This window comes from Genypterus blacodes, unplaced genomic scaffold, assembly GCF_046128005.1.
Source record: "Genypterus blacodes isolate CSIRO-AG114 ecotype Tasmania unplaced genomic scaffold, CSIRO-AGI_Gbla_v1 ptg000019l_1, whole genome shotgun sequence".
Lineage (NCBI taxonomy): Eukaryota > Metazoa > Chordata > Actinopteri > Ophidiiformes > Ophidiidae > Genypterus > Genypterus blacodes.
In genome coordinates, this window is record NW_027466832.1 from 2,669,252 (window position 1) to 2,697,244 (window position 27,993).

The 27,993-nt window shown below is 40.4% G+C and overlaps 1 protein-coding gene across 1 annotated transcript in view; it reads left to right on the forward strand.

The window, feature by feature from the left end:
- The first annotated feature begins 1,132 nt into the window (after positions 1-1,132).
- LOC142991452 (epidermal growth factor receptor substrate 15-like 1) overlaps positions 1,133-27,993 on the forward strand; it is a 35,959-nt gene continuing 9,098 nt past the window's right edge. The window contains exons 1-23 of the mRNA XM_076141616.1: positions 1,133-1,178; positions 3,201-3,242; positions 3,359-3,448; positions 5,856-5,903; positions 6,174-6,269; positions 6,511-6,582; positions 7,241-7,366; positions 8,821-8,880; positions 8,976-9,218; positions 9,438-9,595; positions 9,721-9,877; positions 10,424-10,486; positions 12,375-12,460; positions 13,803-13,875; positions 14,786-14,947; positions 15,647-15,844; positions 16,106-16,285; positions 16,961-17,066; positions 17,277-17,327; positions 18,593-18,729; positions 19,363-19,426; positions 21,047-21,192; positions 21,976-22,069. Of these exons, the coding sequence (XP_075997731.1) occupies positions 1,152-1,178; positions 3,201-3,242; positions 3,359-3,448; positions 5,856-5,903; positions 6,174-6,269; positions 6,511-6,582; positions 7,241-7,366; positions 8,821-8,880; positions 8,976-9,218; positions 9,438-9,595; positions 9,721-9,877; positions 10,424-10,486; positions 12,375-12,460; positions 13,803-13,875; positions 14,786-14,947; positions 15,647-15,844; positions 16,106-16,285; positions 16,961-17,066; positions 17,277-17,327; positions 18,593-18,729; positions 19,363-19,426; positions 21,047-21,192; positions 21,976-22,069 (2,479 nt within the window). The 5' untranslated portion in view covers positions 1,133-1,151. The remainder of the gene's footprint in view (positions 1,179-3,200; positions 3,243-3,358; positions 3,449-5,855; positions 5,904-6,173; positions 6,270-6,510; positions 6,583-7,240; positions 7,367-8,820; positions 8,881-8,975; positions 9,219-9,437; positions 9,596-9,720; positions 9,878-10,423; positions 10,487-12,374; positions 12,461-13,802; positions 13,876-14,785; positions 14,948-15,646; positions 15,845-16,105; positions 16,286-16,960; positions 17,067-17,276; positions 17,328-18,592; positions 18,730-19,362; positions 19,427-21,046; positions 21,193-21,975; positions 22,070-27,993) is intronic.

Sequence of the window (27,993 nt, forward strand, 5' to 3'; positions counted from 1 at the left end):
TATCAGACTGCAAGAGTATCATCATCTTCCACATTTAGTGTAGTGTTAAGTGTGGTTTTGCTGCTATCAAAGAGTTTCGAACAGTCAGCATGGGGTAATGAAAACTTTGTCTCTAAGCAATTCAAAGTCACAACTGACCAGTCTTTGAGTGCGATGTGGGTTTGCAGTCTTGGTGAAAAATCAGACTGATTGTCCCTCAAAATGCTTCAATCATGTTCTATATGGACCCATTTGCCACAGAAGCTGCAAACGATGAAGGTAGACACGTCCACCATCTCCTGGATTACCGACTACCTGACTGATAGACCACAGTTTGTCCGACTCGACAGTGTTCTGTCTGAAATGGTGGTTGGTAACACCGGAGCTCCGCAGGGGACCGTGCTGTGCTTTCCTCATCACCTTGTACACCACAGACTTTTAGTACAACTCTGGGTCTTGCCACTTGTGGAGGATTTCTGACGACTGCAATGTTTGGGTGTAGTAGGGATGGATGGGAGAAGGAGTACAGAACTGATCTGGTAGAAATCATCTGTTTCTGAGTTCAAGTGGTGGAGGATTACAAATGCCTAGGAGTCCACATTGACAACAGACTGAACTGGAAGACCAACACTGAGGATGTATACAAGAAGGGGATGCAGACTCTTATTCCTGAGGAAGCTGAGATCGTTCAACGTGTGCAGCAAGATGTTGAAAATCTTTTATCAGTCTGTTGTGGCCAGTCATCTATCTATCTATTACATTACGAGCATTTGGCTTTTATCCAAAGCGACTTACATTACATTACCACCCTTCGCAGAGGGGGGAGCAATTGAGGGTTCGGTGCCTTGCTCAGGGGCACCTCGGCACCTCGGGGCTCGAACCAGCGACCCTCCGGTTCCCAAGCAGAAGCTCTACCCATTGAGCCACTGCCTCCCTTCAGCCACTGCATCTATCTATCTATCTATCTATCTATCTATCTATCTATCTATCTATCTATCTATCTATCTATCTTTCTATCTATCTATCTATCTATCTATCTATCTATCTATCTATCTATCTAGTTGTTTTTGTGCTACGTGGGAATGTATCTGTCGTAATTCAACACATTGCCCGCTAGGGGGAGTGCTGGCTCATGGTGGGAGGGTGTGTGCGTTCCCGCAGCAACAGGGAAGATGGCAGCTCTCACATCTCTCACCCAGGTAAAGATGTAGCGTTTATGTTTAAACACTTACAGTTTCACCTAAGCGAAATCAACACACGGCATACTGATAACAATTGCATTGGTTTTCAGTCTTAGTTTAAACAAGGTATCACCTCGCCGTGAATTGCAGCTACACCTACATGTAAGTCAGTTAGCTGGACGTATGAGGCCTATTGCAGTACCGTTAGATACACGGTCTGTTAGCCGCAGCTGCCGCTAGCTGTTTAGCTAGCTAGCTGAACAACACAACATTAGTCACTTCCATATTTATGATTTTCAAGCTAACCGACAACAGAGGCACAGTGTGTAGTGTTATGTGTAAAACCGACGAAGCTTTCGAAACGTTGATAAAGTTGAGTCGCTAAGTTAGCAATTCCTATGTAGCTGAGCCTTGAATCCGTGCAGTGGTGGTGAAGATGGGGAGAAACGCTCGTGAGGCTAACATGGAATGCTAGCCGGCTGCTGTCCAGGCTAATGTCAGCGACCTGGGCTGCAGCCTGTGCTGCATTCCGCTGCCCCGGACGTTTGTGCACCATAATGAAAGTGTGTTCATGATGATGATGATGATGCTGCTGCTGATGCATGATGAATGATGTTATTTATCTTTTGTCCGCCGTGACAGCATAACCACAGCCATAAACACAACAAGCATCCATGTACATCTGTGTTGTAGCTGATGAGTCAGACTAATACAGACAACACATACAGATACACGTACAAGTGAAAGAAAGGAGGGAAACGTCAATACACAAGTTGAATATCTAAGACACAATCTGTTACCAACATCAAACATGTTTCACATACAGATTCTTGAAAAGAAAAGCAGCTGGAATGGCTCTTAACAGGATTGGTAAAAGCTTCTGTGTTGCTGTTCCCTGATTCATCTGGGCTACACCCAAACATGTACCTTAGGTTTGCTGTTACATCCCTCATCCAGCCACAACCAGCCCTTGATAACACACACTTTCCTGACAATAATCGAGTAGAGGCATGTGTTCTGTTGTTGGTTTATGTTTTGAGGCAGTTGCTCCAAAACTGGAGGTGTTACCCTCCAACTCCACAAACTGGCAGGGAATTTAACAAATCCTGCTATGATGGAGGCATAACTCATGAAGATGCACTAGTCTGTAGCAAAGCCAAAGAATCCTCCTGTAGGAGAAGAAAACTTTGGAATACTGTCTGTTTACACGTTTATAGGATTGTGGTTATTGCTCTGGGCAGGGACAGGAGGATATAGCCTGAATTCTGTAATTGTGTGTAATTTAGGTGTCCTGAGATAGACTCAAGGGCCGGCAGAGCTTTTGCAACATGTGAGTGCCCCCTAACCCTAATTGTAATCGCTATTGCAAAGAAATGTGAAAAGTCAGCAGAGAGAGCTTCTATGACTCGTGTCTCTGGTTTGTCAAAAATGCCGCGCAAGCCAGGGCTGGGATTCGAAGACTGACAGTCCCAAGCAAGGGAATGTGGTTCTGTAGAAAATGCATCTTGTGCAAACCGGGCTCTGATGGTGTGGGAGTCATTTGATGTGTCTTCAGGGTGTGGCTGGTGAACCCAGCTGTGGCTGGTTTGCACAGGGTGCAAACAGGGTTCGCAAGGTTTTGTTATCACAAAATCTATTCAAACCCGCAAACCTTAATTCTCGGCAATCGTACAGATGGAGTTGATAACTCAGGTCGATATGGAGACTGCACCTTAATGATCAGCACTTTGTTGTGAAGCTGGTGGGGAATTATTGTTGTCATCCCATGGTTGTCCCAATAACAAATCTAACACTCTACCAACTGAGCTTTACATGCTCTTGAGGAAATGTGCTACTCATGCTCTTTTAAGTAGGTCAAACCCTGTCAGGGCGCAACCATCTGAAGTGGACTGGTGACACTTCCATGTGGTTTAATTCAACTGTAGTTTAGAATTCAAGGGACTACACAGCTGATTCTGATGTAAGTCGCTTTCGATAAAAGCGTCTGCCAAATGATCGTAATATATAATAATATATAACAATATTATCCCTCTCTCATAGGTGTCGAGTGGGAACCCTGTATATGAGAACTTTTACAGACAGGTAAGATGATGTAACACCTTTTTCTCTCTGTGCAGTATAAAGTCATTCTGAGGGTTCAGACAGGAATCAAAACAAAACATTTAAACCTCATTAAATGTATTCATGTGTGTTTCAAGGTGGATCCTGGTAATACAGGGAGAGTCGGACCGACAGAAGCTGCCTTGTTCTTAAAAAGGTCTGGACTTCCTGACCTTACCTTAGGAAAGGTGGGTTTTGACAAATGCTGTGTGTGTGTGTGTGTGTGTGTGTGTGTGTGTGTGTGTGTGTGTGTGTGTGTGTGTGTGTGTGTGTGTGTGTGTGTGTGTGTGTGTGTGTGTGTGTGTGTGTGTGTGTGTGTCTGTATGTATTTGTGAGTGTGTGCATATGTATGTTTGTATTCTGTGAATTGGATCATGCCAATTTGGTGAATACAACAGTCACAGCGCAATAATCACTGTTGGAAATACCTGTATGATTACGATCACAGTGCTGTGTGTGTTTACAGGACAGCAGATCTAAACGATAAAGGGGCTCATTCAGTTCCAGCATCTTAGAGGTTGTGGTTAGATGACCAGAATAGTTTAGCTAACAGACAAATGATTTTTGCTGTACTTACCAAATTCATAGGTCATCAGCTGACGAGCTTGTCAGAAGTATCAGTGGCTGAAATGTCAGATGAAACATTATGTTAAACACATTCAGTGTTTCACCATAATGAGTTAGTTGCTGTATTGGGGGTCCTGGGAAGTCATTTTACATGAGCTTAATGCTATTGATAGTCCCATCAGACCCCCGCACTATGAGCCCTCTACTGTGAACACATCTGTGGTAACTAAGTAGGGTAAAGGATTTCAGTCCCACTTTTGTGACTTATAAAAACAGCTAATACATGTTCCTTAAATCAAATGTTGGCCTTGGGATGAGTACTTCCATTAGGAAGGAATCTGTATAAATGTTTACTTTTGCACATGGAGAAGGGATTTGATATGAAGATAAAATATTTGATCATTTGAATTGACATATCTTTTACAGAAAGTGATGTCACTGCATGTGGTCTTGGCCTGATTGGTTTTGATTTTGGTGTTATCAAAGAAGGGAAATTACTTTCCTCTGCACCGTATCACACTTGTACCATGATAACAGACAGATATGAACACATAAACAACACACAACATCAGGCGACACAACATCAGGCGACACAACATGGGAACAGAACAGTTTTACAGAAGGGCGCACTTTTGCCAAAGCAGGAGCTTCTGCGCCTCAGGGTCCTATACCAGCACTTGGAGCGGCAGTGTGTGGTGTCCTGTGCTATGATGGTAGCAATGCATGTAATGGCTCTACTGTTGTGTTGTGAAAGGTTGTTAAAAATGCAGGTGGAGCAATGCAGAAGGAGGGGTTGGACAATTCTTTGATAGCAGGAGGAGATGGAGACAACATAGAGTCCTCTGAGTTTGGGGATGGCTAACAGTCTTTGGTGGGTGGGGGGCTGATGCAGTCATTGGTGATGTTGTTGTGCCTACCTGAACTGGTATTGTAATTTGCCATATTCATGCTCTAGTTTGTCCTCGAATTTCATTTATGCTTTCATAATCTCATTTTTACCATTACTATTATTGCCATCCTGAGAGCACCAGAGTCTTCATGCCTGGAGGCTTTATGCTTCTCGTTCAGTCTGTTTAATTTTGTGAGTAATCTGGGGTTTCGTCTTTGAATATTTCTTTATTGTTTTGGCTGGTAAAGTGGAATTTATGAAGAAAGTGATATAGTCTGTAATGACAAGTCTTGGCTGAAGATGCCCCAGATGTCCCAGGTGTCCCAGGTGCATAAGCCTCGGAGTGGTGTGATGGCCTCTTCTGACCAGTGTGGGGCGCTTAAGGATTGTGCTTAGTGGTGTTTGCGTTCCTGTCTGTACAGCGGAAGTAAACAGATGTGTCTGCAAGCCCAAGTAGAGGGTATTAACAGGTGCCAAGGACATTCAGGATATTTTCCCTTCTCGTGGGGATGACATCACCAACCTGCCTCTTATCAGATACCCTGTCGGTACAGTGAGCTGGCCAATGCAATACAGGGAGATGATTCTCTGCACTGGCCCGGAGGAAACACTGTGGTACGGCGCAGCATCTGGATTAAGAACAGATGGATGAAGTGCCATGGCAAGACGAGCCCCTCCATGGGATGTAGCATCTGCATATAGTGGAAGTTGTACACATCCAGAAGTCCTTCCAGTGCCTGACATAGGAGCCATGTTTAGAAATATGTGAAGCATGGAGAAGCAGGAGTGTACATATTAGGCAAGACCCAAGCTGCAGCCTGTTCAAAGAGGCCCCAGAAACAATCTAGAACATACTGTATACACTAATTGGCAGTCAATACATGTGGCAAGTTTAAACTGCTTTCACCTTCTCAATTCATGTTGGTCATCACAGGAAGATCATGTGTTGTTATTTCAGTACTGTTGGTCTCACCTAGATCACAGAGCCTAAAACCAGTAATAATATACAGACTATAATCACCATGACAGGTCATCGGCCCCTGGAGTCTTTGTTGAAGGCACTTTGTGACAGACTTTGGAATCTTTCTCTAACCACCCGGCTCCCTTACCCTGAAACGGCTTGTGTCTTTATGTTACAGATCTGGGATTTGGCTGATCCTGATGGCAAAGGATATCTGGACAAACAGGTAGGGATCATATAAGGCTGCTTTTCCAGCGATGTGGAATATCCCAGTGTGTTTACAAAGCTAAAAAATGTCTTGTTTTAATCATGATCCTGTGTGTCTTGAGTCTCTTGTCTCTAGAAAGGGATGGGAAACTCAAAATGACAGAAATGTGTTTGGGGTAAAGCAGCAGTTAAGTTACTAGGCTGTTTAACATGCTCTCTCTCTCTCTCTCTCTCTCTCTCTCTCTCTCTCTCTCTCTCTCTCCCCCACCCCCCCTCCACACACACACAGGGTTTTTACATAGCTCTGCGGCTGGTGGCATCTGCTCAAAGTGGCCAGGAAGTCAGCATGTCCAGCCTCAACATTACAGTCCCTCCTCCCAAGTTTGTGAGTACAGCTCCACTCACTAATGAACATATCCACCTAACGTGAAAATCCCTACAATGTTTAGAGGTAAACATGGAAAACTGACAGATATTTTACGTGCTTCACCAATGTTAATACAACCAGTTCTGTTCATCATGTTATTTACATGCTGTGCTTCCTTGTGTCAAAAGTTCAGGGTGACATAAGAAACGACAGACCTGTAAACTGAATATGTCAGCCATATGTGTTTCTCTGTTTGTAGAAGGACACCAACAGCCCGTCTCTCAGCTGCACATCCTCTTCTGCCTCCAGCGAATTACACTGGGCTGTCAGGGTGTGTAAGGACACACACACACACACACACACACGCACACGCACACACACACACACACACTTTCTCTGTGCAGCACAATACGTGATCCATCCCCATCCCCAATCCGATCCCATCCCATACACTCACACAGGTGAATTTGCTGTTCAGTAGACCAGTCAGCTTGATTTCATATCTTTCATATTCTCCCCACCCTCTTCATAGATTTTGGCAACATTGTCCCAAGCTACAGGATTAAACATTCCACAATTGTGTGACATTCCCCCTTTTCAGAGTTTAATGACCAAATATGTTGGCAAAGGTAGATATTAATTTCAGGCTTTTGGCTGTCAAATCAATCAATCAATGTTTTGCTTGATGATTTGACACCATTCATAATGAGAATAAACATCATTTTCAGGCAGTCTTCTCCAACTCTGTCTTGTGTTGGTCCCATCCATTGAGTTTTCTATTTTCCCATGTAATCATTGCTTTCACTGTGTATTCCAATGAAATACCAGGTGAAAGCAGTGAAAACAAAATGTCTGGGTAGGAAACCCCTGCTGTAAGGCAGCTAAAAGCCACACAAAGCCAGGGCCACAGTGTGTCAACAGGGGGTCCTACCAAGAAATGTAAGATTAAGGTTTTGCAATAACCTGTGTTTGTGTGTGTTCTTTTGTAGCCTGAGGAGAAGAGTAAATTTGATGGGATATTTGAAAGTTTGGCTCCAGTCAATGGACTTTTATCAGGAGATAAGGTCAAACCAGTCCTAATCAACTCCAAGCTACCTCTGGATGTCCTCGGGAAGGTATGTGTATTACTTGCCATGTATTTATGACCTCACATACTTATATTATGGAATATATCTTACATTTGTATAATAATTTCACAACAATCTATAATTTCAATGGTCGGTGCACTGTAACATTGAAAGACAGAATACACCAAAAAATCTTATATAAAAGTTTTGTAAGGACCGTCCCTGGCCGAATAACGGAAACGGCATCCTTATCCCACTTTAGCTTCGAGGAGATATTGTTATCTTTTACAGTTCAACACCCTCGTTTATCTTACTCCATAAGAGAAAACATATTAAAGAATTAATGAACTGGTGATAATTTATATTCCAATTATTTGATCCTGATTTAGATAAGTCAATAATTATATTTTTAGATTTATATTATTTTTATACTGTATCTATTTAATTTTATTTTTAGGCATGGGGAACACAGGATTGATTTATCCTTAATTTGGCATTGAAGACACACTCTTATTTAAACTGATTACTTGTTCAGACAGGGCGTACCTGAAGTCGCATAGAAGCTACAGTTGTGGTCAAAAGTTGACATACACACTCCAAACATACATTAAAAGTTATAAAGGAATAGTTAAATCAGGCTAGAATTAAGGTTTTAGAATGGCCTCACAAAAGTCCTGACTTAAACCCCATCGAGAACATCTGGACAGTGCTGAAGAAACAAATCCATGTCAGAAAGCCGACAAATTTAGCTGAACTGCACCAATTCTGTCAAGAGGAGTGGTTAAAGATTCAACCAGACGCTTAGCAGAAGCTTGTGGCTACCAAGAGTACCAAATTAAGATGAAAATAGCCATGGGACATTTAACCAAATATTAGCATTGCTGTTTATATATTTTTGACCCAGCAGGTTACATTTCCAGTAGACCCATAATAAATTTATAAAAGCACCAAATTTCCTGAATGAAGGTACGCTTTAACCATCCACGCATGTCCGACAAGCCAGATGCAGAAACACTCTATTACGTTTTCCTTATGCTTGCCCCACTCAGTATACTGTAACCAATGATTAGACTTGACTCAGATCAGAGATTGTTGTGCGCTAGGCTCTGTACCATTGAACTAATCCCTTCCGGTCAACTGCAAGTCCCTCAAAACTACAACTACTGTATAATTGCACAAAGGATAATCAGAGATAGATCAGTGTTCACAATTTATCAGGTAACTTTAGTAGCCTGATAAATTCAAGGCTGTCAATAACAAAATTTGACATTTCGGCAGCTTACAACAGGCTACATTATGTCACTCAAAAAAATTTCATGAGTGGATGATTTGCGGACACATCACTATTACAACGTTAGCTTACTATCAGTTTTGTTTGCGTGCTTGAACTCCTTTCAAATAGCAACCAATGTCAATGAAAAGTATGCAAGCGGGGCACCTTGCCGATATAATGATAGGGGAAACACTGTCATGGTGATGTCATGTGTTTTTAATTGTTAAAGGTGTGGGACCTCAGTGACATTGACAAGGACGGTCATCTTGACAAAGACGAGTTTGCAGTGGTGAGTGTATTATTGATCTGCATGATTGGCAGGAACATAACATAATGCTTTAACCAGCCAGTAAGTATGTGTTATAACCAGGATGTGTTCCCTAGGCAATGCACCTGGTATACCGGGCCTTGGAGAAGGAGCCAGTTCCTACACTCCTCCCCTCATCCCTCATCCCTATATCTAAGAGGAAGAAGAGTCTGGGTTCAGTGGCTAGCTCGGTAACCGGACTGCCTGCTAGCCCTCCACCTCCCAAAGATTCGCTACGCTCCACTCCTTCCCATGGTAGCATGAACTCACTCAACAGTACTGGCAGCCTGTCTCCCAAACACAGTCTCAAATCTGGACAGGTAAACACGTGTCATCAGTGACATCTTTTTATATGTCATGATGTGACAGGTCAAAATGTAGTTAAGCAAACCCTATCAGTTATGCTTTTTGTTGTTGGTTCTTTGTTATTGATGTGGATTTGTGGATGTGAGCCAATTATTCAGTTAGTCTTTATTTTTTCTTATCACATCTATAAAGCTTGCTGGTGCATTGCTTTACTCTCCCTCTCTGTGTCTCAGCATTCACTGACCTGGGTGGTCCCAACGTCAGACCGTGGTCGCTATGACGACATCTTCCTGAAGACAGATGCTGATATGGATGGTTTTGTCAGTGGTCAGGAGGTCAAAGACATTTTCATACAATCTGGACTATCACAGAATGTCCTTGCCCATATTTGGTAAGAACTCATTTCTCGCCTAATTCATTGATTATTATGAGCAATTGTTTGTGGTCCCTCTTTGAGAAAAACTGCTGGATAACGGCATCATCTGCTCTTTTAATTGTGTCTGCTTTTTTCTGTAGGGCTCTGGCCGACACCAGACAGATTGGCAAGCTGACACGGGAGCAGTTTTCCCTCGCCATGTATTTCATCCAGCAGAAAGTCAGCAAGGGCATCGACCCCCCGCAGGCCCTCACTGCTGACATGATCCCCCCCTCAGAGAGAGGCACCCCTGTGCCAGTAAGCACATGCAGATTCAGTTCATACAAGGAAACAGTGCAGATTTACCAGAGATAAGCAATGAAGCTGAGTGATATTGATATTGTGAAATGTAATGTGTTGGTAATAGGTGTACAGACATTGGGTTTGGTAAGAGTTTTATTTAGAGTAATGAATAAATTGCATTGATTTTAACACATTCGTCAAGCATTAGAGACGCTATCATGGCAAAAGTCATAGCTAAATCAGCAGTACAGCTAAATTGTCATTATCAGTAGTTGCCTTTGGACTTATTGAAATAGTTTGCATTTGATTTACTTCATATTGTTTTCAATGTCTTTCCTATGATTATATGACAGTAAGCTGGTAAAATGCTTGTTTGCTCAAGTTTTATTATCACTTAAATTATGTCAAAAGCCTAGTTTACACGTTAATGGAACAGTAACAACCTAGTCGATGCTAGAAGTCTGGGACACAGAAAGGATGTATACAATTGGTGTCACACCTGGAGTTAGAAATACTTTGGTTATTACTGACAATAATGGAGTTGTTTGTTTATGGATGCAGAGTATGTCAGGCTACATGACCCCAGTGGGATCAGAGATGGCTGCACTGTCTGAGATGAGAAGGGTGAGTGCCTCTCCTCCTCCTCTCTCCAGTACTCTCCCTCTCTTTCCCCTGCTTTAGTGTTTTAATGACATAAAGATGTAATTTGTCTGTTGAACATCCTGTTCATTAGCCTTTTCATCGAAAACACAAATGTGAAGGTGGCCTATAGGGCATCTATGTATACACTTCATTTCTTTTATTTGCTTTCCTTTGATGACTATAATATGAGATAGAGGACTGCTATTCTCTATTTTTACTCTTATACAGTATACTGTTTGGATATCCATCTCATTAAGCAAAGGCGATCATAACCTGTGAGCAAGGCTGAAGAGTGTCCACATCATGGGGGTGATAAAACCTTACCTTGCACACCTCGATCATGTAAAATACATCTCTGCTGTGCGTGGCAGTAAATAACAGCCTTCAGCGCAGAGCAAGGAGCTACTCCAGATGATTATGTGATGATCTCTAATTGCTACCATGACAAACATATACAGCAATCAGTTGCTCTCATGATATGGCCTGGTGTTTAAGGGCCTACATGATCATGGTTTGGCCCTAGTATGGTGCCACTAAAGATGGCTTTATTGAGTCTGAAACAGTGACAGCTGACACCTTGACTTAGTATTTGGTGACTTAGTATTTGGTGGAGAAACCCTGGTTGGTAAGCACAGAGGTCAGACGTTTCTTGTTGTTGGTTACCAGGCAGCTCTGGCACACATCTCAGGAGGGATTTTGGCCCACTCCTCTCACAAGAGGTTTACTTCTTTCCCATTTTCCCAGGTGACAATGTTAAAATTGGGGGTAGGTAACACAGTACCAAGTTAACCTACAAATGCTTTCCATCGTTGCCCTGACGAATCCGGATTCCCAGAAAGCATTTGACAGCGTTTCTCCTTTCCAATACAGCACAACTTGTTACTGTGTGACAGGATGTCATCTTGATCTATGGTCTGCTGATGAGGGGAAAGTTCACTTTTGGAAGACTGTTCTATTCATTTATAGCCAGGATTCGTTTTGAATAACAATTTTAGTTTCCAATTTTGAGACATTGCAGTTCTTGTGTCAACAGTGACATATTTATTCACCACTTTGTCAAAATGTAATGTGAGTTTAGTAGTCTACTAATACTTAGGGACCTCATGTTAAATAGAAATGACTCCCATCTGTTTTTTGTAAAGTAGCATTTCCACTGGCTAAACAAGTGTATTTCTCTTGGATTCACAGATCAAATTCAAAGGACTGGATACACTTGAAACATCGCCTTTTAGGTTTGGCACCAGTGTGCACTACTTTACGCCCCCTTCTAGAAAGACATTACACATATACACTCACCATTGGTGAAGTTGTTGCTCCTACAGTTTCCTGAAAGAGCATGATTTGAAAAATTTCATGTGCCATGCTCATTTAAAAGATTATTAACAGTACGGTTTGGTATGGGTGGCATAAGTGAAGAAACTTTCGAAATGATTTAAGATCACCATCATGAGGTCCCCAGGTAATACTAGGTCTGTGAAAATAATTTTGTAGAGTGTAACAGTGCCCTTAGCATCACCTACAAATACTTCTGCAGAATTGATCCATGTGGTTGTGACACAGATGTTGGTGACCTGGCTCCCATATATTGATTCCAATCCGCTGTCCCGCCCCTCTTGTTGACCAGTGGTTTCTCCCCTTGCCTCTATTTGCCTTTTCTCTCTTTCTCCTACTTGTGACAGGATGCACTACAGCTTGGTTGGTGCCATCTTATTATTCCACTTACTCCATCAACAAAAAATTACTTTGCTCTCCTACCTTTTCTCGCTTTCTCCTTAACTCTTATTTCTCTTTTGGGTTCTCATTTGCTCTCACTTGTATTTGTCATTCACTCGCTCTCTCTGTCTGGCTGTCTCTCCGTCACTATCTACAGGACAGCTGTAGTTCGGTGGGTTCAGGGGAGTTTTCTGGCATCAAGGAGTTGGATGATATCACTCAAGAGATTGCCCAGCTGCAGAGGTAACACATAGTACCTGTGGAAGCACTTCAGGAACATGACAGTAATGACAGTACACCAGTTTGTCTTGAATACCATACTGTATTAAGTACAGATGGGATAATGTGCGAAGGATTGCTTTAGTTTATTGTGGAGAGGGTTTATTAGAGAAAACAAGATGTGACACATCTGACATAATACCCTCTAAAGAGTCTCAGTATGTGCCTGAGATAACTAAACTACTATTAACACCAGTTTATTTTTAACTTTAAAATGCTGCTTGAAATGCTGCTTTAATCTGTGCCTTAAATTTGACTGTCTTTAGCCAAATTATTTTGCAATTAGGGCAGGATATTGAGTTCTGATCTCCTGTTTCTATTTGGTATCAATTCATAATGTCGTGATTTTATATATACGTCCCTTTTTAGCATCTGGCAGGGAACTACAGATGGTGCTTTTACATTTGTTCTAAATGTTGATTAATTTGCATTGTCTCTCCCTTAAATAGAAAAACAAAAAACATTTAAAAGTAGAAGTGATCAGATATAAGTCTGTGGAGATCAGAGAATAGGCTTCCTGTATTTTTATTCTAGCTGATTTCTTTCCTACTGTTCCTTTTCTATATTTGGTGTTTAGTTTATTTTGTCTGTATGCTGCTGTAACACCTGAATCTCGTCTCATCTCATCTCTGATTACTGTCTGGGTGATGCCTCCACTTCTGGGTTACATATTTAGCATACAACCTTACTTTTCTGGGGCTCATTCGTGTCCTATAGTTTGAGTCTAAACATCTGCTGGAGAGCTTGGGGCTGCCATGTTGGTTTGATGTGCAGGACCAGACCGCTACACAAAATGTTCTACGTAGTGTTTAACCAGTAATTTAGTTTTCCCTGTGCCATGCCCACTCCAGCAAGGGGCTGTAGTAAGTTCAGCTAAGGATTTTGTACTGCTTTGATTCCATGTTTGAGCACAGAGTTAAGCAACAACACTGCCACCACCAACATGGTGAAGTCAAGTGTTAACTATTTTCTCCACCAATTATTATTCATGCTGCACTGGAACTCTTGCTTTTATCCAGAGGAAACTGTTTTTTATTTTTTGAATGAACAGTGACACACGCAGCATTTGTTTAAAAAAAAAACAGCTAAAAAAGGAAAGCCCTGAGTAGTTAAAATGAGCCTAGTTAAAGGCATGGTGATTGAACAATTGCATGGCAATTGAACAATTTGCATTTGAATTAAGGGACGCACGTTACAATTATGTGTTTGTGTGATGTGTGTGCAGAAGAGTTGCATCGCCATTACAGAGTGCTTTTGTTTTCTGTTACCATACTTATTTGTGTGTGTGTTTGTGTTTGTGTGTCAGGGAGAAGTATACTCTGGAGCAGGACATCAGGGAGACAGAGGAAGCGGTCAGACACAAGACTGCAGAGGTGCAGGTGAGCTTTAACTTCATGAGCTTCATGGATGATACAAATCATTCAGAGATGTAGAAATTAACGTCTGTTATATCTAGAATTCCTCAATTTAATTTCTGACTCATGACTTAAAGTTGACCACAATATTCATGAAAACAAGCATCCCATTTTCGCATCATATTTAAGTTTCAAGCCAAATTATCTAGAAAAAGGATGTAGACTTTATGTTTTGCAACATGCCTGAATGAGGTATTAAAGATCAGAATATGTCGAGCCCATCTATACACTGGCCAGTTATCGGCTTCTCCAGTTACATTTTTGCTGCCCTATTTTGCAAGTAGAAGGTTAATATAATGACAACAGAGTTGTTAAAAGTATGGCACAGTGTTATTACCTCATGAACAACATTTTTCTGTTGTAATCTGTTTCACTCTGACATTCATCAGTGCAGCTTCATAAGTAATTCACCAATGGGCGATGAGCATTTGCTCAAAAGCTTTGACTTCTCTTATTATTTATCAATTAACACCGTCAATTGCTATTTGTTTTTATTGAAGCAAACCTTTTACGTACAGTTATGGGATATTTTGGAGATCTTTTTTTATACAGAAAGAGGGTCGAAAGGAGATAGCGAGAAAGAAGGAAGGTTGTATTATTATTTTTGTTGTTAAACTTTATATGTAGACCCTGAGGTAAAATAGGCAATATGAGGTACAAGTAGATTGAAATTGAAACAGCTGGCAGATGGCCGCCTACCTAGAGCCTGGCTCTGTCTGAGGTTTGTTGGGCTTCTCTAAATGCTCTGTATGTAAAGTGCCTGGAGATAACATTTGTTGTGATTTGGCGCTATATGAATAACGTTGAATTGAAATGAATTCTATCATGAAGTCTTGCGGATGCTTGTTATCAAGGGTTTTTATTTCGGTTCTAGGACATGCAGAATGACCTGGACAGAGAGACAGCAAGCCTGCAGGAGCTGGAGGCTCAGAAACAGGATGCCCAGGACCGTCTTGATGAGATGGACCAGCAAAAACACAAATTAGAGGACATGCTGAATGAAGTTCGGATCAAGTGCCAAGAAGAATCTCAGATGGTGAGGAAAAGAAAAATGATTATCATCTTTCACTGCAGGAACAAGAATAAACTGACTGAGTGATGCCATTATCAAACCTTAAATCACTTTATACTGTCACTGTGAACTTTGTAAGAGACAGATTACACCAGTTGGTTTGTACTAGAGAAAACATTTCTCAGCAGAAAGTCAGTTGTGGGAACATCACTCAGCTTGGCTCCTCTAATCATCACCATATGGGCTTCCAATTAGGATTTCAGTATAAATGTGCTAAAAAGCTGAATGTGAGAGCTGCAAATATTTCTTCCACTACACCACACTGCACAGCCCACCAAACTGAGCCCAGAGTTGAGGAATTGTAACACTTGAGATGGTACGCTACAAGCACCAATACAGCCTCAAAACACAAGGGGGTGTAGAACATCAAACACAGCAGCAGACTTTACCAAGTACAGGTTGTGTCATGCAATCATCTTCTTTCATTCAATAATGAACTAATGGCCTCTTTTAGTCTTTGCATTGAAATTGGATTTACTGTATTTTGTCATTTGCATATCAAGTAAGCTATTCCAGAAACGCACTGTCATGCACAAGTTTCAGTCTGATGGTAAAATTATAGCATCTGGTGAGAAGAGGCTCTATTGTTTGTAGTATTTCTGATATTATTTCATTTTGGTCTTGTATCATTTCTGTTCCCTGTGGTGACTGCTGGGGCTCCAGATCTCCACCTTACAAAGTCAGATTCACTCCCAGGAGTCAGACCTGCAGAGCCAAGAAGAGGAGCTGAGCCGAGCCAAGGCTGACCTGGGCCGGCTACAGCAGGAGGAGAACCAGTTGGAGCAAAATCTGGCTGCTGGCAAGATCCAACTGGAAACCATCATCAAGTCGCTGAAAGCAACACAGGATGAGATCAACCAGGTAGTACAGAGAAACCTGAGGATTAGAGTCAAATGTGAGATAGATGTGTTGGACCAAATCACCATGTGGGTGTGTGGGTATGTGGATATGTGTGTGTGTGTGTGTTTGTAGTTTCCCCCTACACATAGAATGTCAGCTTTGGTCAGCTTGAGTAGATTTAAAATACACTACCACCAATCTGGAATACCATTTTACCATATTATACACAACAAAACAGTATGTATCTGGGAGTCACTTAACTGTGTTTATGTGTGTCTGCAGGCTCGCAGTAAATTGTCGCAAATCCAGGACAGCCAACAGGAAGTATCCAAATGCATTGAGCAGTACAACAACACCTTGAATGGAACCCATGGAGGTAGCATGACCAACCTGGCTGACATGAGTGAGGGTTTCAGCGACAGAGAGAATGGAGGATTTCCCGCCATGTTGAGGACAGCACAGGTCAGACTCTTCTTCTTCACACCTCTGTTTTTTTATGGACAGTATAGCTGATAACATTTCATAGATTTGTTCTTACTGTAGCCATACTTAATTCATTAACGTAACATTTTATCCAAACATTTGATCTATATCTGGTGATCTTTATATTGATTTAGAATTTGTGTCCAGTCAGTAAAGAAGTAATTTGCAAAACTATAAGGGAAACAAACTTTGCAGATTATTGGTTACATAGGACATAAAGCCTTATGTCTATACTTGACAGAAAGTAACGGGGCAAAGCAAGGATTTATCAAGAGTAGCAGGATATAATCATTAACAATTCCCAGAGACCGGGAACTAGATGCTGGAAAGCTACATCCTGTTCACCTTTAATCTTAATATTGAAGGATGAGAAAAACAAGCTTTATTTCCATCATAGTAATTTAATGGAAACAGTGTAGAGTTTAGCTCCCCATAATTGTCCAATAAAAGCTGCTTAAATTAAATGTTTTTGATGTAAGATGATACCTTAAGGTGTGATGATTGACGCTACTGACTAGCTACATGCTATTGGCATTTATTTTGAAAACACTGCACCTAATTTAGATGTTGGTATAGCGAACAGAAATGGAAAACAACGCTTCTATCACAATAAATCCGCAATAATATTGGTGTTCTGTCTCTCTATGTCCATAGGAAGATCCATTCAAAGTGAAGCCATCTGTGTTTAATAGCCAGCCACAGGAGCTTCATACCGACCCGTTCCACTCTGAGGACCCCTTCAAAACAGACCCCTTTAAAGGTTCTTCTTCTATTTTCCTCTTTTTGTCCATCCTACATAATACAACAATGGAGCCATGTTTCAGCAGAAGTTCCATAAGTCTATATTGATGCAGTTAATCCAAGTCTGTCTTTATGGAATGAAAGCTAGATAGATGCTCTCTCACTGTTGTGTATCCCTTTATTATCTCTTGTTCCTCTTTCACCCCTTTACTTGGTTCCCTTCCTGTAGGTGACCCTTTCCAAAATGACCCATTTGCAAAGCAGCCAGCAGCATCCACAGGTATTTACTTGGTGAAAAGACACACTTTCTCTCACTCTTCTTTTTACTTTTAAGCTTACATAACTTAAGATCATTTACATGGTCAGCTGACACATATATGAAGGGCCACAAATATGGAGCTGCTGAACCGACTACAGGTGTGGAAAGCAATAACGTGCACACTTGTCTCTTCACAATGCCCAACTCCCCTTTAGTATGAACCCAGAAGAAGTTTCACGTCTCTGCTCACAGCACTCCCAATAGATGAAGACCAGTGACAGAAATGGTCATAGTGACTTTCCTGAGCCCATTTCCAACATTCCATGCCTGTAGAACCTGTTATTGCTTGTGTATTCTGTGCCTTGCCTCATTTCAGGTTGACTTTGTATTCTTTTCTTAAATGTTAAACTTTAATTTCTCAAATATTTTGTAATTCCTTAAAATTACCCAATGCAGTTTTTGACCTCAAGTGGCTCTGTAGATAAATGTTTTGATCCCTTAATTGCTTGTTTTCTACACACTTGAACACGTGCCTGCGCACCACAAACACGCCATTGAGACTTTGTGTGGCTTGTTACCGTCTGAAGACAAAGCTAAGCACCAAAGAATGAACCACTGAACATCCTCCATGTCTCACAGTAGGAACAGTGAAAGCTTCACCAAAACCTTTTGCCACATACTGTATATACTGTATGTTGCAAAATATTCATTTGAACAAAATGGATTTCGAACAATATTCTTTTTGGGATATTATTATTTTGGGATCTAGAGTTGACTAGAATATTAAATAACTTAACTTAAATAATTACTTAACTAATTTAAGTTAATTTTACACTTTATTAGTCGCCATATTGCACTTTGTTCTCTTTATTTCACCCATGCTAACTATTGGGAGCTGTGGTAAGATAAGATATCATAAAAAAAATATATATATATTATTTTCTCTATAAAGTGACACACACACAAAAATATTAGACTTGAAATATGGTCAACAATGGTAAATATACAGTTTATTCAGAAAGTAAGGCTTATGTCTCCTTCTGAAACATTGCAGTCAAACTCTAAAATACACATTTTTCTTCAGCAGTTCTCTCTCGATGTTGATTAGATTCAACTTTATTGTCACTGCCTGTCACTTTAAAAGCAACGAAATGCAGATTGATGAAGTGAAGAGGTGGTGCACTGTACATAACAACTTACACAACAGCATTTTTGTGCATCGGACAAATTTAATACCTCTGCCCATTTCTATATTGTTTAAACTTAAATTACTGTCAATCATCCAGATCCTTTTGATGGCGACCCATTCAAAGAGACGGATCCATTCAAGACCTCGTCAGAAGATTTCTTCAAGAAGACCACAAAGACAGATCCATTTACCACACCGGACGCCTTCAACAAAAGTGCCACGTTACCTTCCAAGGTAGTTGATGCTCTACATTTTCTAACCTTTCCTTTGCTTTCTTCCTTTTTCTTTTCTTATTTCCAGGGCTTTTGATACATTACAGCCTTTCTCTAAAAAGGTTTAATTTGGTCTTATTGTCATAAATCTAAACACCATATTCTATATAAACAAAGTATGCAATTGTTTTTATTGTGAGGATGTTTTTCACAATCAAGGGAAAGATGAACAGATTAACATACATAAGGTTCTTTGATGATAATCCCCTCAAAAATATAAGACCTTGGGTTGAGTTTAAGATTCATTTTCCATCACAACATCAGACAACAATGGATTCAGGACAGGATTCAGTGGACCTATAATTGAACCCAATTCTTCATCTCTGGAGAGATACAGTGACCCTCCCCATGCAGTCTGACAGAACATGAGTGTATATTAATGAGGAAGAAATTAAATTATTCTGTGGATGGCTGCAATATATCAAAATAAGGAAAAAATAAAGGGGTTTAAAATAAAATCTGCACGGCATTCTTGACAGAATTGATTGGGATTCTTATTACAATTTGATCATGATTTCAGCAGTAATTTGAATGAATTTTCTGTTTACATTGTATTTTGTCTTCAAATCTTTTTCTTGTCTCCTGCCCTCTGTAGCAAACCAGTCACTTTATAGCCACAGACCCATTCTCTGCTAACACTCCAAAACCCAAAGTATCAGGTATTGTGTTTTCTCTATTCCCTCACATCATCTTATTTGACCTTGACACAGGTTTTGTTGGTGCTTATGGTTTCTAACAGTCTTCTAACTGTGAAGGGAGATCTTTTTAACCATCTATTGATCTATTAAAGGCTTTGCTCTGATGTTGGATTGCAAGTGCAAGCAACTGTTTTTTTGTGAAGATCATATTGATGATAAAGGTCCTTTCTGTGGTGGCACACCCGTTTCGAATGAACTGTGATCGACCGATGTCAGTCACTGCACTGAACCGTCACCTTTCAGTCAGCTGTTTGTTCTATACTTGAGTGCAGGAATGACTCTTTCATTTGCTTCAGAATATTAATCTATCCTTACAAACACATACTCACTGTGGCTCAGCTGGAATTCCACAGTCGCTGTTTACTTTGGCTGAGGTTACCATGCCAATTTGGTACCAAGTTTTGTCTCTAAACTAACAGCTTCACCACATTCGGTGATGGTGGCCTGGACTAGCATTTGCATTTGTAAAGTGAGTTTGAATAAGAATGTATTATAGTAGTATATATGTGTCTGTGTTCATTCTTCTACTGTAGCTTTCGATCTCTTTAGATTGATTGTGTTAAGGGGGGTAGAGGCGTATCTTACTTAACACTATTTCATTTCAGGGATACTTTCTTAATAATATATAACTATGTACAGCACTTACCTCTGCATGTAGAGACTAATGCCTCAGTAAACAGCAATGGAGGAAATATCCCTAATATCTAACCTATATTCTAACCTATGTAAGTAGATAATGACTTGAGCAGTGAGAGGCAGGAAATGAACAGGCCTTAAGTTTAGTGGAGTAAACATCTTCTCTAAATGTGTTGTATGTTTTAGTACAGAAAAGTGATTGAATGAAATAGTTGTGTGTCTTGATTGTAGGTGTGAGACGAAGCATTCACACAGCATCTTAAACAGTGCTGTACATTTTCATCATAACCACTCAGAGGAAACAAAATGATGGAGTTGAGATATGAACTGTGACGTATAATTGTGTCAAGTTATGACACAATGATATGGATTTTGAATTTACTACTTGTGGTCTGCTCTGCCGACAGTTTCTGAAGTGGAGTGGGTCGGACAAGCAGTCAATAAGGACGGGGGGTCTTCTCCTTCTCTTCTCTTTTCACCACATCCTCCAGACGTCTTGACTTTCCAACAACAACAACAAGGTCAATGACAAGTATATAATCAGGCAGATTTGTTATGGTAATTTTCATACCTACTTCGGGTGTTGGTTAGGTATCAGTTTGTCTTTCAAGAATTTAATCAATGAACGCACACAGACACATGCAGGCATACCTGTGCACACACACACACAGTGCCTGGACCAACAATATGTCCATAAAATGCACATCTGATGCATGAAACAGGTGAATGCTTCTTATCATGCAGGTTCTTTTGAATGTGACATTTTTCTGCACTTTCTTTTCTCTTCGTTGTTTTCTGTTCAGACACAGAGAGATCATTTTATTGCGTTTATCCCAGACATGGACTTTGATATTTCAGTAGACTGTCTTTGGGGTCATGATAAAGTTTTGTCCCAGCTTTGACATACTCTAAATGGAATAACTTTTGTTATTGTCTTATTTTCAGACCTGTTTGGCACTTTGGATCCATTTGGCAGCAACTCGTTCAGCAGTAGCAGTAACAGCAGTGGGGGATTTGCAGACTTCAGCCACATGTCCAAGCCCAGAGACCCATTTGAAGGCAGAGCCAGCTGGCTACCTGATTACCAAAAGGTACTGGGAGCCAATATTGGTCCAGAATACTATAATGAGACAATAAGAAGTATCTCATGTTTCCATTAGTCTAGGAATTATGAATTGACAGATAAGTTAATATGTAGGGCCTTAAAGCTGTTATTATGTCTTCAAATGTTGTTATTAAAGGTTTTACTATTTCATCCTGGAAGTCAGCATTACAAACGTCATGTTTTCATTGACAGTTTTGTGCAAAGTCAAGGGAAAAATCCTTTCCAGTATTTCATCCATCTGATAAAAAAACGTTTTCTGGCTGCCAATGGCTCCTTTTGCTTCAGTGTTTTCTATTAAGGCCACTTTTGTCACACATATCTTCTTGCCTAGTCCTTCATGAATTCTTATACGTATATAGCTGTGACATCTTTTTCTCGCAAAATGTATCTGGCCAGATGTAAGAGCAAACATCAGGAAAATGGTGCCTCAATCGACTTCCCCTGTTAAGAGGAGGTTCTCCAATTTAATAAAATTGGCTTCTTGACTCCCCTTTCAAACCACCCTCTATCCAGAATGGTGAACATTGCGATATACTAAGCTATGCTCTTTGACACGTTTTAGATTAAGTGATTTAATTTAATTCATTTTATCAGTCATTTGAAATTCTTGGATTTGGATTTTGGAAACCTTCACATGTTCTGAGAAGAATCTATTTGCATATTTAGCTCTTGCAATTCACCTTACTTGGACCATTCCACTACACTAGAAGACGGCTATGAACTCTGGTTGACTAAAGCACCTCTCAAATCATTGTTACTTTCCTTCCAGCCTGCGTTTGCTGAAGACCCTTTCAGCAGGAAGAACGACACACCAGCTCTGCCACCGAAGAAAAGTGTTCCTCCAAGACCCAAACCACCCAGTGGTGAGTGTCAGTGTGGGATTAAAGGGATTTGAGATGTAATATTGTACAAACACCAATTCTGCTTTGCGTCTACTTGTATACAATTGTATACTTTAATGCTGAGTTGCAGGATAGAGCGCATTGATTTTAGCTCTATCTTATTGCTGTTTAAGTTTCTTATGCTGTGGAAACTAAATCCAACAGTCCATGTAGCTCACCATGGTTAGATTGTTTGACAGTGGTTGTTCACCAAGCAGGGTTGAGAATAATATACTGTATGTATGTACAAGTCCATGCATAAGTATCTGCCAATAGTTCTTCTGGTTTTATTGTAGTTCTTCTGGTTAAGATTTTTTTTACTTCATTGATTTAAAGTATTTGTATTTCAGTGGCACTGAGTTTAGAATTCCACATTCCACATTCCACATTCCACCATTCAACTGCACCTTTTTAAATCTCATTCTGACTCTAAATGCGATTAGAAGGCGGGCACATTCGATGAATGCGTAATTAGATGCTATCTTAGTAGAATAGACGTTAATTTTGGGCTAATAGATTAAACCTGTTTAATTATGGGGAGACAGTCGTATAATAATCCAAGAGCAGAATGTATTTGTTTACCAGCCCTGGCACTCAAAATGTCTCTGCTTACACTTAAAACTCAGCTCCACATGCTAAAAATGTCTTTCCCTGCGCTTTGATTCACGCTGCTTGGCTCAAACCAGATGTTGTCTGCACTCAGATTTTTTTCTGTGGGCTTGGATCGATGGTGTGACAACACTGTCAAAAAAAACCCCAGCCAATAGGATGGCAGGAGTTTCTTTGACCAATGAAATGATTGCTGCCGAGCTTTGATTTTGGCGGTCCACATCGGCCATCGTCACATGGTTACCAAACCAGCCTATAGCCTATAGCAGCGCTATATATATAGCTAATACAGTAAAATATGGAAACTGCTTTATATTAAAGGGACACTCAGAAGCAAAGGAAATGCACCCCAAGCATGACAGCTATCAAGAGTAGACAACACACGGTTTGAGCACAAGCAGCACAGATCTAAGTGCAAGCACAGACATTTTGAGTGTGAGGGCTGATAAATAAATTCTGCTCTTGGATTGACAGACCACGTTCTTGGACTCCCAGAGCCAGATATACTGAGCATTTTACGCCGGTCTGGAAGGCAGACTTGATGCACTCAGCTCTAAAATCCACGTTATGTATCAAACAGGTAAAGGGGCCTGGAGGAACAGTTAGCATGTTTGCTCTGTGACTCGATGCAAGGTGCGCTTCTCTCCATTATTTTTATGCTTTTATGGGAGGAAATAACAAGCGGGGACATTATAAGTGTGATTCATTATGTATTCCGTTGAGTTTACTTAAGTGTCAGCAATTATTCTGCATGAAACTTCTCTGCCTTGGAAGAACACGTGCAAATAAGGGAAGGTGTCTTAATGTCCTTTGGGTGTTGTCCTGTCAAGTATCTTGATTTGAGAATGAAATCAGTAACATTGCAGGGGCGCACAAGCGAAGGGTTTCGTCCTTCTGACGAGAGACTCTTTACAACCACTTACAAGATTCAGCTGAGGATGTTTTGGATGGTTGCCTTGCCTGAAGGCCTCGCAGCTGATCTGATAACTGCAATACATCCATTACAAGAACAATGGCACTGGACAAACACAGCTCTTAGCCAGCCATGTTGCTGAAAATAATGAGATCCGCCTTCCGCTTCGTTAGTTGCACCTGCATCTGGCCTCGTCCCATCTTCTTCTTCTTCTTTTGAGTACTACGGCATTTGGCATCCATAAGTGTTGTATTATCACCATCTACTGGACTGTTTGAGTTGCAATAATTCCCAGTGCTAATTGTAATAATGCTTCACTTAACTATGCCGCGTTTGTTTGTGTTTGCGTTCTGTTTAATTTTCCATCACAGGACACAAGTAACTTTAGGTACAGTAAACACAGCCATGAATTACTTTCAGTCTGCGTCTTTATTAAGGTGCAAGTTTTAATACTTACAACCACCTATAAAGGGCGTAGGATTTGTGCTTCGGGCAGATGAAGAGGGGGATGCCTTCCTTGATGCTCAAGCTAAACTATTCTACATACATAAGTTGGAAAATTAAGAAGTTGTAACAGCTGTACACAGTGTTTAAATGTACTGTATTTGTGTTGCCTTCCCTTCAACCTGTCCCTTTAACCTCTGCTCTGTAAACAGGAAATCATGTATTTGTAGGCACAGAACAGATCAAAGCCTCATCTGTGCCAAGCTATGCGATGGAAAACATCTAGATTGATGCACACTGTTCCTAGGTCATATACAAGCTTCCATATCATATATCGATGACAATGCACAGGATTCTTGTTGGTTATTTTGTAGTTTGAAATCATTTCTCTTGAGACAGTAGATATTTTAGCTCTGTGCTCAACTCAACCAACTCAACCAACTCAACCAACTTAAATGCCTCAAATATTGTGTAGTTGTCTTACTTTTGCTCAATGTAAAGCTTAACTTGCATTTCTTCAACAATGTAAAACCCGGAAGTCCCGCACTTGGTCCAACGACGGCAGCCAATAGTAGCGGGGAAGGCGGGTGGAATCTCCAAACTCGGCAACGTGATATTATTATTATTGTTGTTTAGTGTTCTCGTTTATCTGACTCGATAAGATAAATATATTTGTTGCTAGTGATAATTTAGTCTCTAATCGGTTGATAGAGAGTGGGCATGATGTCATCAATCAATCACTATGTGCCTTGTGAGTATTGTCTACTTGCACTGGCTCTGGTCCTCTGGTCTGTGTGAGGACTGGACCCCCTTTCCTCCTGTGTTGATCTGAGGCGTTCTCATCTAGCATCTGTGTTACACAACAACAATACAATCTAATCAGCACTTATGTAATAATCAGTGATCTAAGGAAGAAACTGCAGACATTCTGACAGCAAAGAATATTTGCCTCCATTTGGCTCTGTTCCCAAATGTTGCAGTGTTGAAATGTGGTCTTGTAGATTGAACTCAGGTCACCCTTCTCAACTTTTTGACACCTGTATGTTACTCTGCCCCACATCGTGACGGCCACCAGCTGTCTCAGTCACTTGAGTGCCAGTGCCAGTGCCCTGATTATAAATGTAACCTTTGTTAATTCTATGATTACTATTGATATATATATATATATATATATATATATATATATATATATACGTATATATATTCACCTTACAACAAGTAATGAATAGCCAACCCTAACTCAATTTAATTGTTGATATGTCAATGTGTTTACAGAGGATGAGGGGGGACTGTTTTCTGGTTTCCAGTTGGGTGTGGCTGATATGGAACAACTGATATGTTCCTCTGAAGATGTTGTATGAGCAATGACCTGCGGTTTGCATGGTTGTTGTTAGCAGCCACACCCTAACTTGCTTCCTCTCTCTTAAGTGTCTCTTTGGTGTGTGTGTGTGTGTGTGTGTGTGTTTGTGTGTGTGTGTGTGTGTGTGTGTGTGTGTGTGTGTGTGTGTGTGTGTGTGTGTGTGTGTGTGTGTTTGTGTGTGTGTGTGTGTGTGTGTGTGTGTGTGTGTGTGTAACTGCATAGTTACCTGTGCAAAACTCACATTTTTTATTCTCTATTACATGTGATCTCATTCTCCTTCACCAACGCTTTTTCTCTGTTGTATGTTGTGTCTCTAATTCTGATTACCTAATAGATTATGTCTCTCACACTATTTTTTAATGATTCTGCATTATTCTGGCACATTGTGGCTGTTATGCTAGTTTCCAGTAAGGCATTTTCTGAATGTTGCCCGTGCGTTATAGACTTGAAAATCAGATGCTACTATTATGGTAAGTTATTTTTAAATGGGTGGAGTTCATGATTGTGGTTACTCAAGTGTGTGTGCAACTGTGCATGCAATTTACTGAAAGAGGAAAAAACGTATTGCCAAGCTTGCAATTCTTCTCAGCATGGACTGTGAAAGGTTCAGGCTAGGTCAGGTCTGGATAAGGTTCTCTGAGTAAGGGCCAAAAGGACACGGCTATGGTGCATGAGAAGGGTTTGACTTGTCTTGTGGTTTAACACCTACATAAACAGTATGATGTGCATTGAATATTCCCACGATGCTCAGCCAGCGTCAGCTTCAACTCACCATTAATGTCACATTGTGTCTTGTCATATTTAGAAGTATATTAATTGGGTTAAACAGTTTGGTCTTTCAGGCTTGCAAAATGAGTGTCAGCATAAGTTTTTCAGAGAACCGATTGAACTCTATGAAAGCATGTACAAATGCAAATTATTAGGCAGAGCTAAGAAATGCAAATTTGTTAAAATCTTTCAAATGTCGGCTAATTTGCAGACATGTTACACTCAGACAAATAACGTTTACATTTCAGTCATTGGCATCTTCATACTGTACACTGTACTGTTTTGCAGCCACACACTCAGATAATTTACAGTTATGCTTTTAGCTCAATCTAAGATAACAGAATATACTGAAACCTCCTGTTCTCTATAGACTAGATCTTTGTGTGTGTTGTATGGAAATGTACAGGGTTAGTATTATAGAAGTTTACTTAATGTAAATGTAAATATTATTAATGCTCCACAAATAACAATCCCCCATAATTCATTTTCATTGAATTACAATTTGCCCTGTTGCTATTTACGACTACAAATAAAAACATAAATCTCTAGATTATAGCATGAATGTTGCTCACTTTGGTCAGGTGGTGAACCAACGTTTGGTAATGTGGGTAGAAACCCGACTTGCTGATTTACCAAGTAACAATTCAAAATGGTTCCTTATATTGTACAGTGTTACTTTCGGTTTTGGTCCTTTGGGTGTGTCCTGTCAAGTATTTTGATTTGAGCTGTCTCTTGTTTTTTTCAGAGCTTGCCAACTGTGGGTATGTTTTTTCTATAGGAGGATGTAGCAGTGTGTGGGTGATCAAGGGTAAAATGTTGTTTTTAGGTCTGAATTACTCTAGCATGCCTCAAGGGAAGGTGAAACTTGTGCGGCTTTCACAAACGGTAGTGCCTTTGATGCCACTAGACAACATTTTTTCTCACTGTAATTTAGTCCAGAACATATCAAATCAAATTACGTGATATACAAATGTAATCTAATCACTAATTATGTAATGCAGACTTCTATTTATCTGCAATTTTAAGCATTATCCTTAATTGATCATAGGACCAACATACTGATAAGTGTGGTGAGGGTGAGCCATAAACAGCATCACATTAAATGTGTCGATTGAGACACAAGCATGTTCCCTTATTCATGAAAGCTTGTTACTGCCCCCTTTTAGTCTTGAACCCTGTCATAGCTTCAAAGCCTGCCTTTCACGCCATTAGGCAGAAATTATGTTGTGCTGTCCCAGAGTCCCTGTTTGTAGGCTTTTCTTTCCTTTTAACTGACTGTTTACCTTTTCACCTTTAAATTGGTGTTAATTCCAAACTTGTTCACCTCTGTATAGACATAAAACTTACCTAGGGACTCAGGTACATCTCAGGGGAGCTCTACATATGTGAGCTACATGCTGTATGTGAGGTGGAGTTTCCTGTGACCACCAGACTTTCTGAATCGGGTTCTAAACTTCCAAAGTCCATTTTGTGCTGCATACACTCTACTACTGCTGTATCGGATGTCTTTCTGAATGCATTCATACAGAGAATGAAAATTGGTCACATTGCTTGATCCTGCTTATGCACAATCCTAACCACTACACTGCAGTCTGCATGTCTCCATGATGGTGACAGGAAACATGCACACAAGACAAATAACTCAAGAACATTTTATTTTTTAAACTTACCTATCAGTCCAGCCCTAATCTACATCCAATGCCCACAGATTTTCAATTGCGAGGACGTGCAGGAAACAGCCTAAACTGAGTTACACGTACAGTGTAGATTCGTGTAAGAGAGATTTCTGCTGTGGGAGTGTCATGATCACAA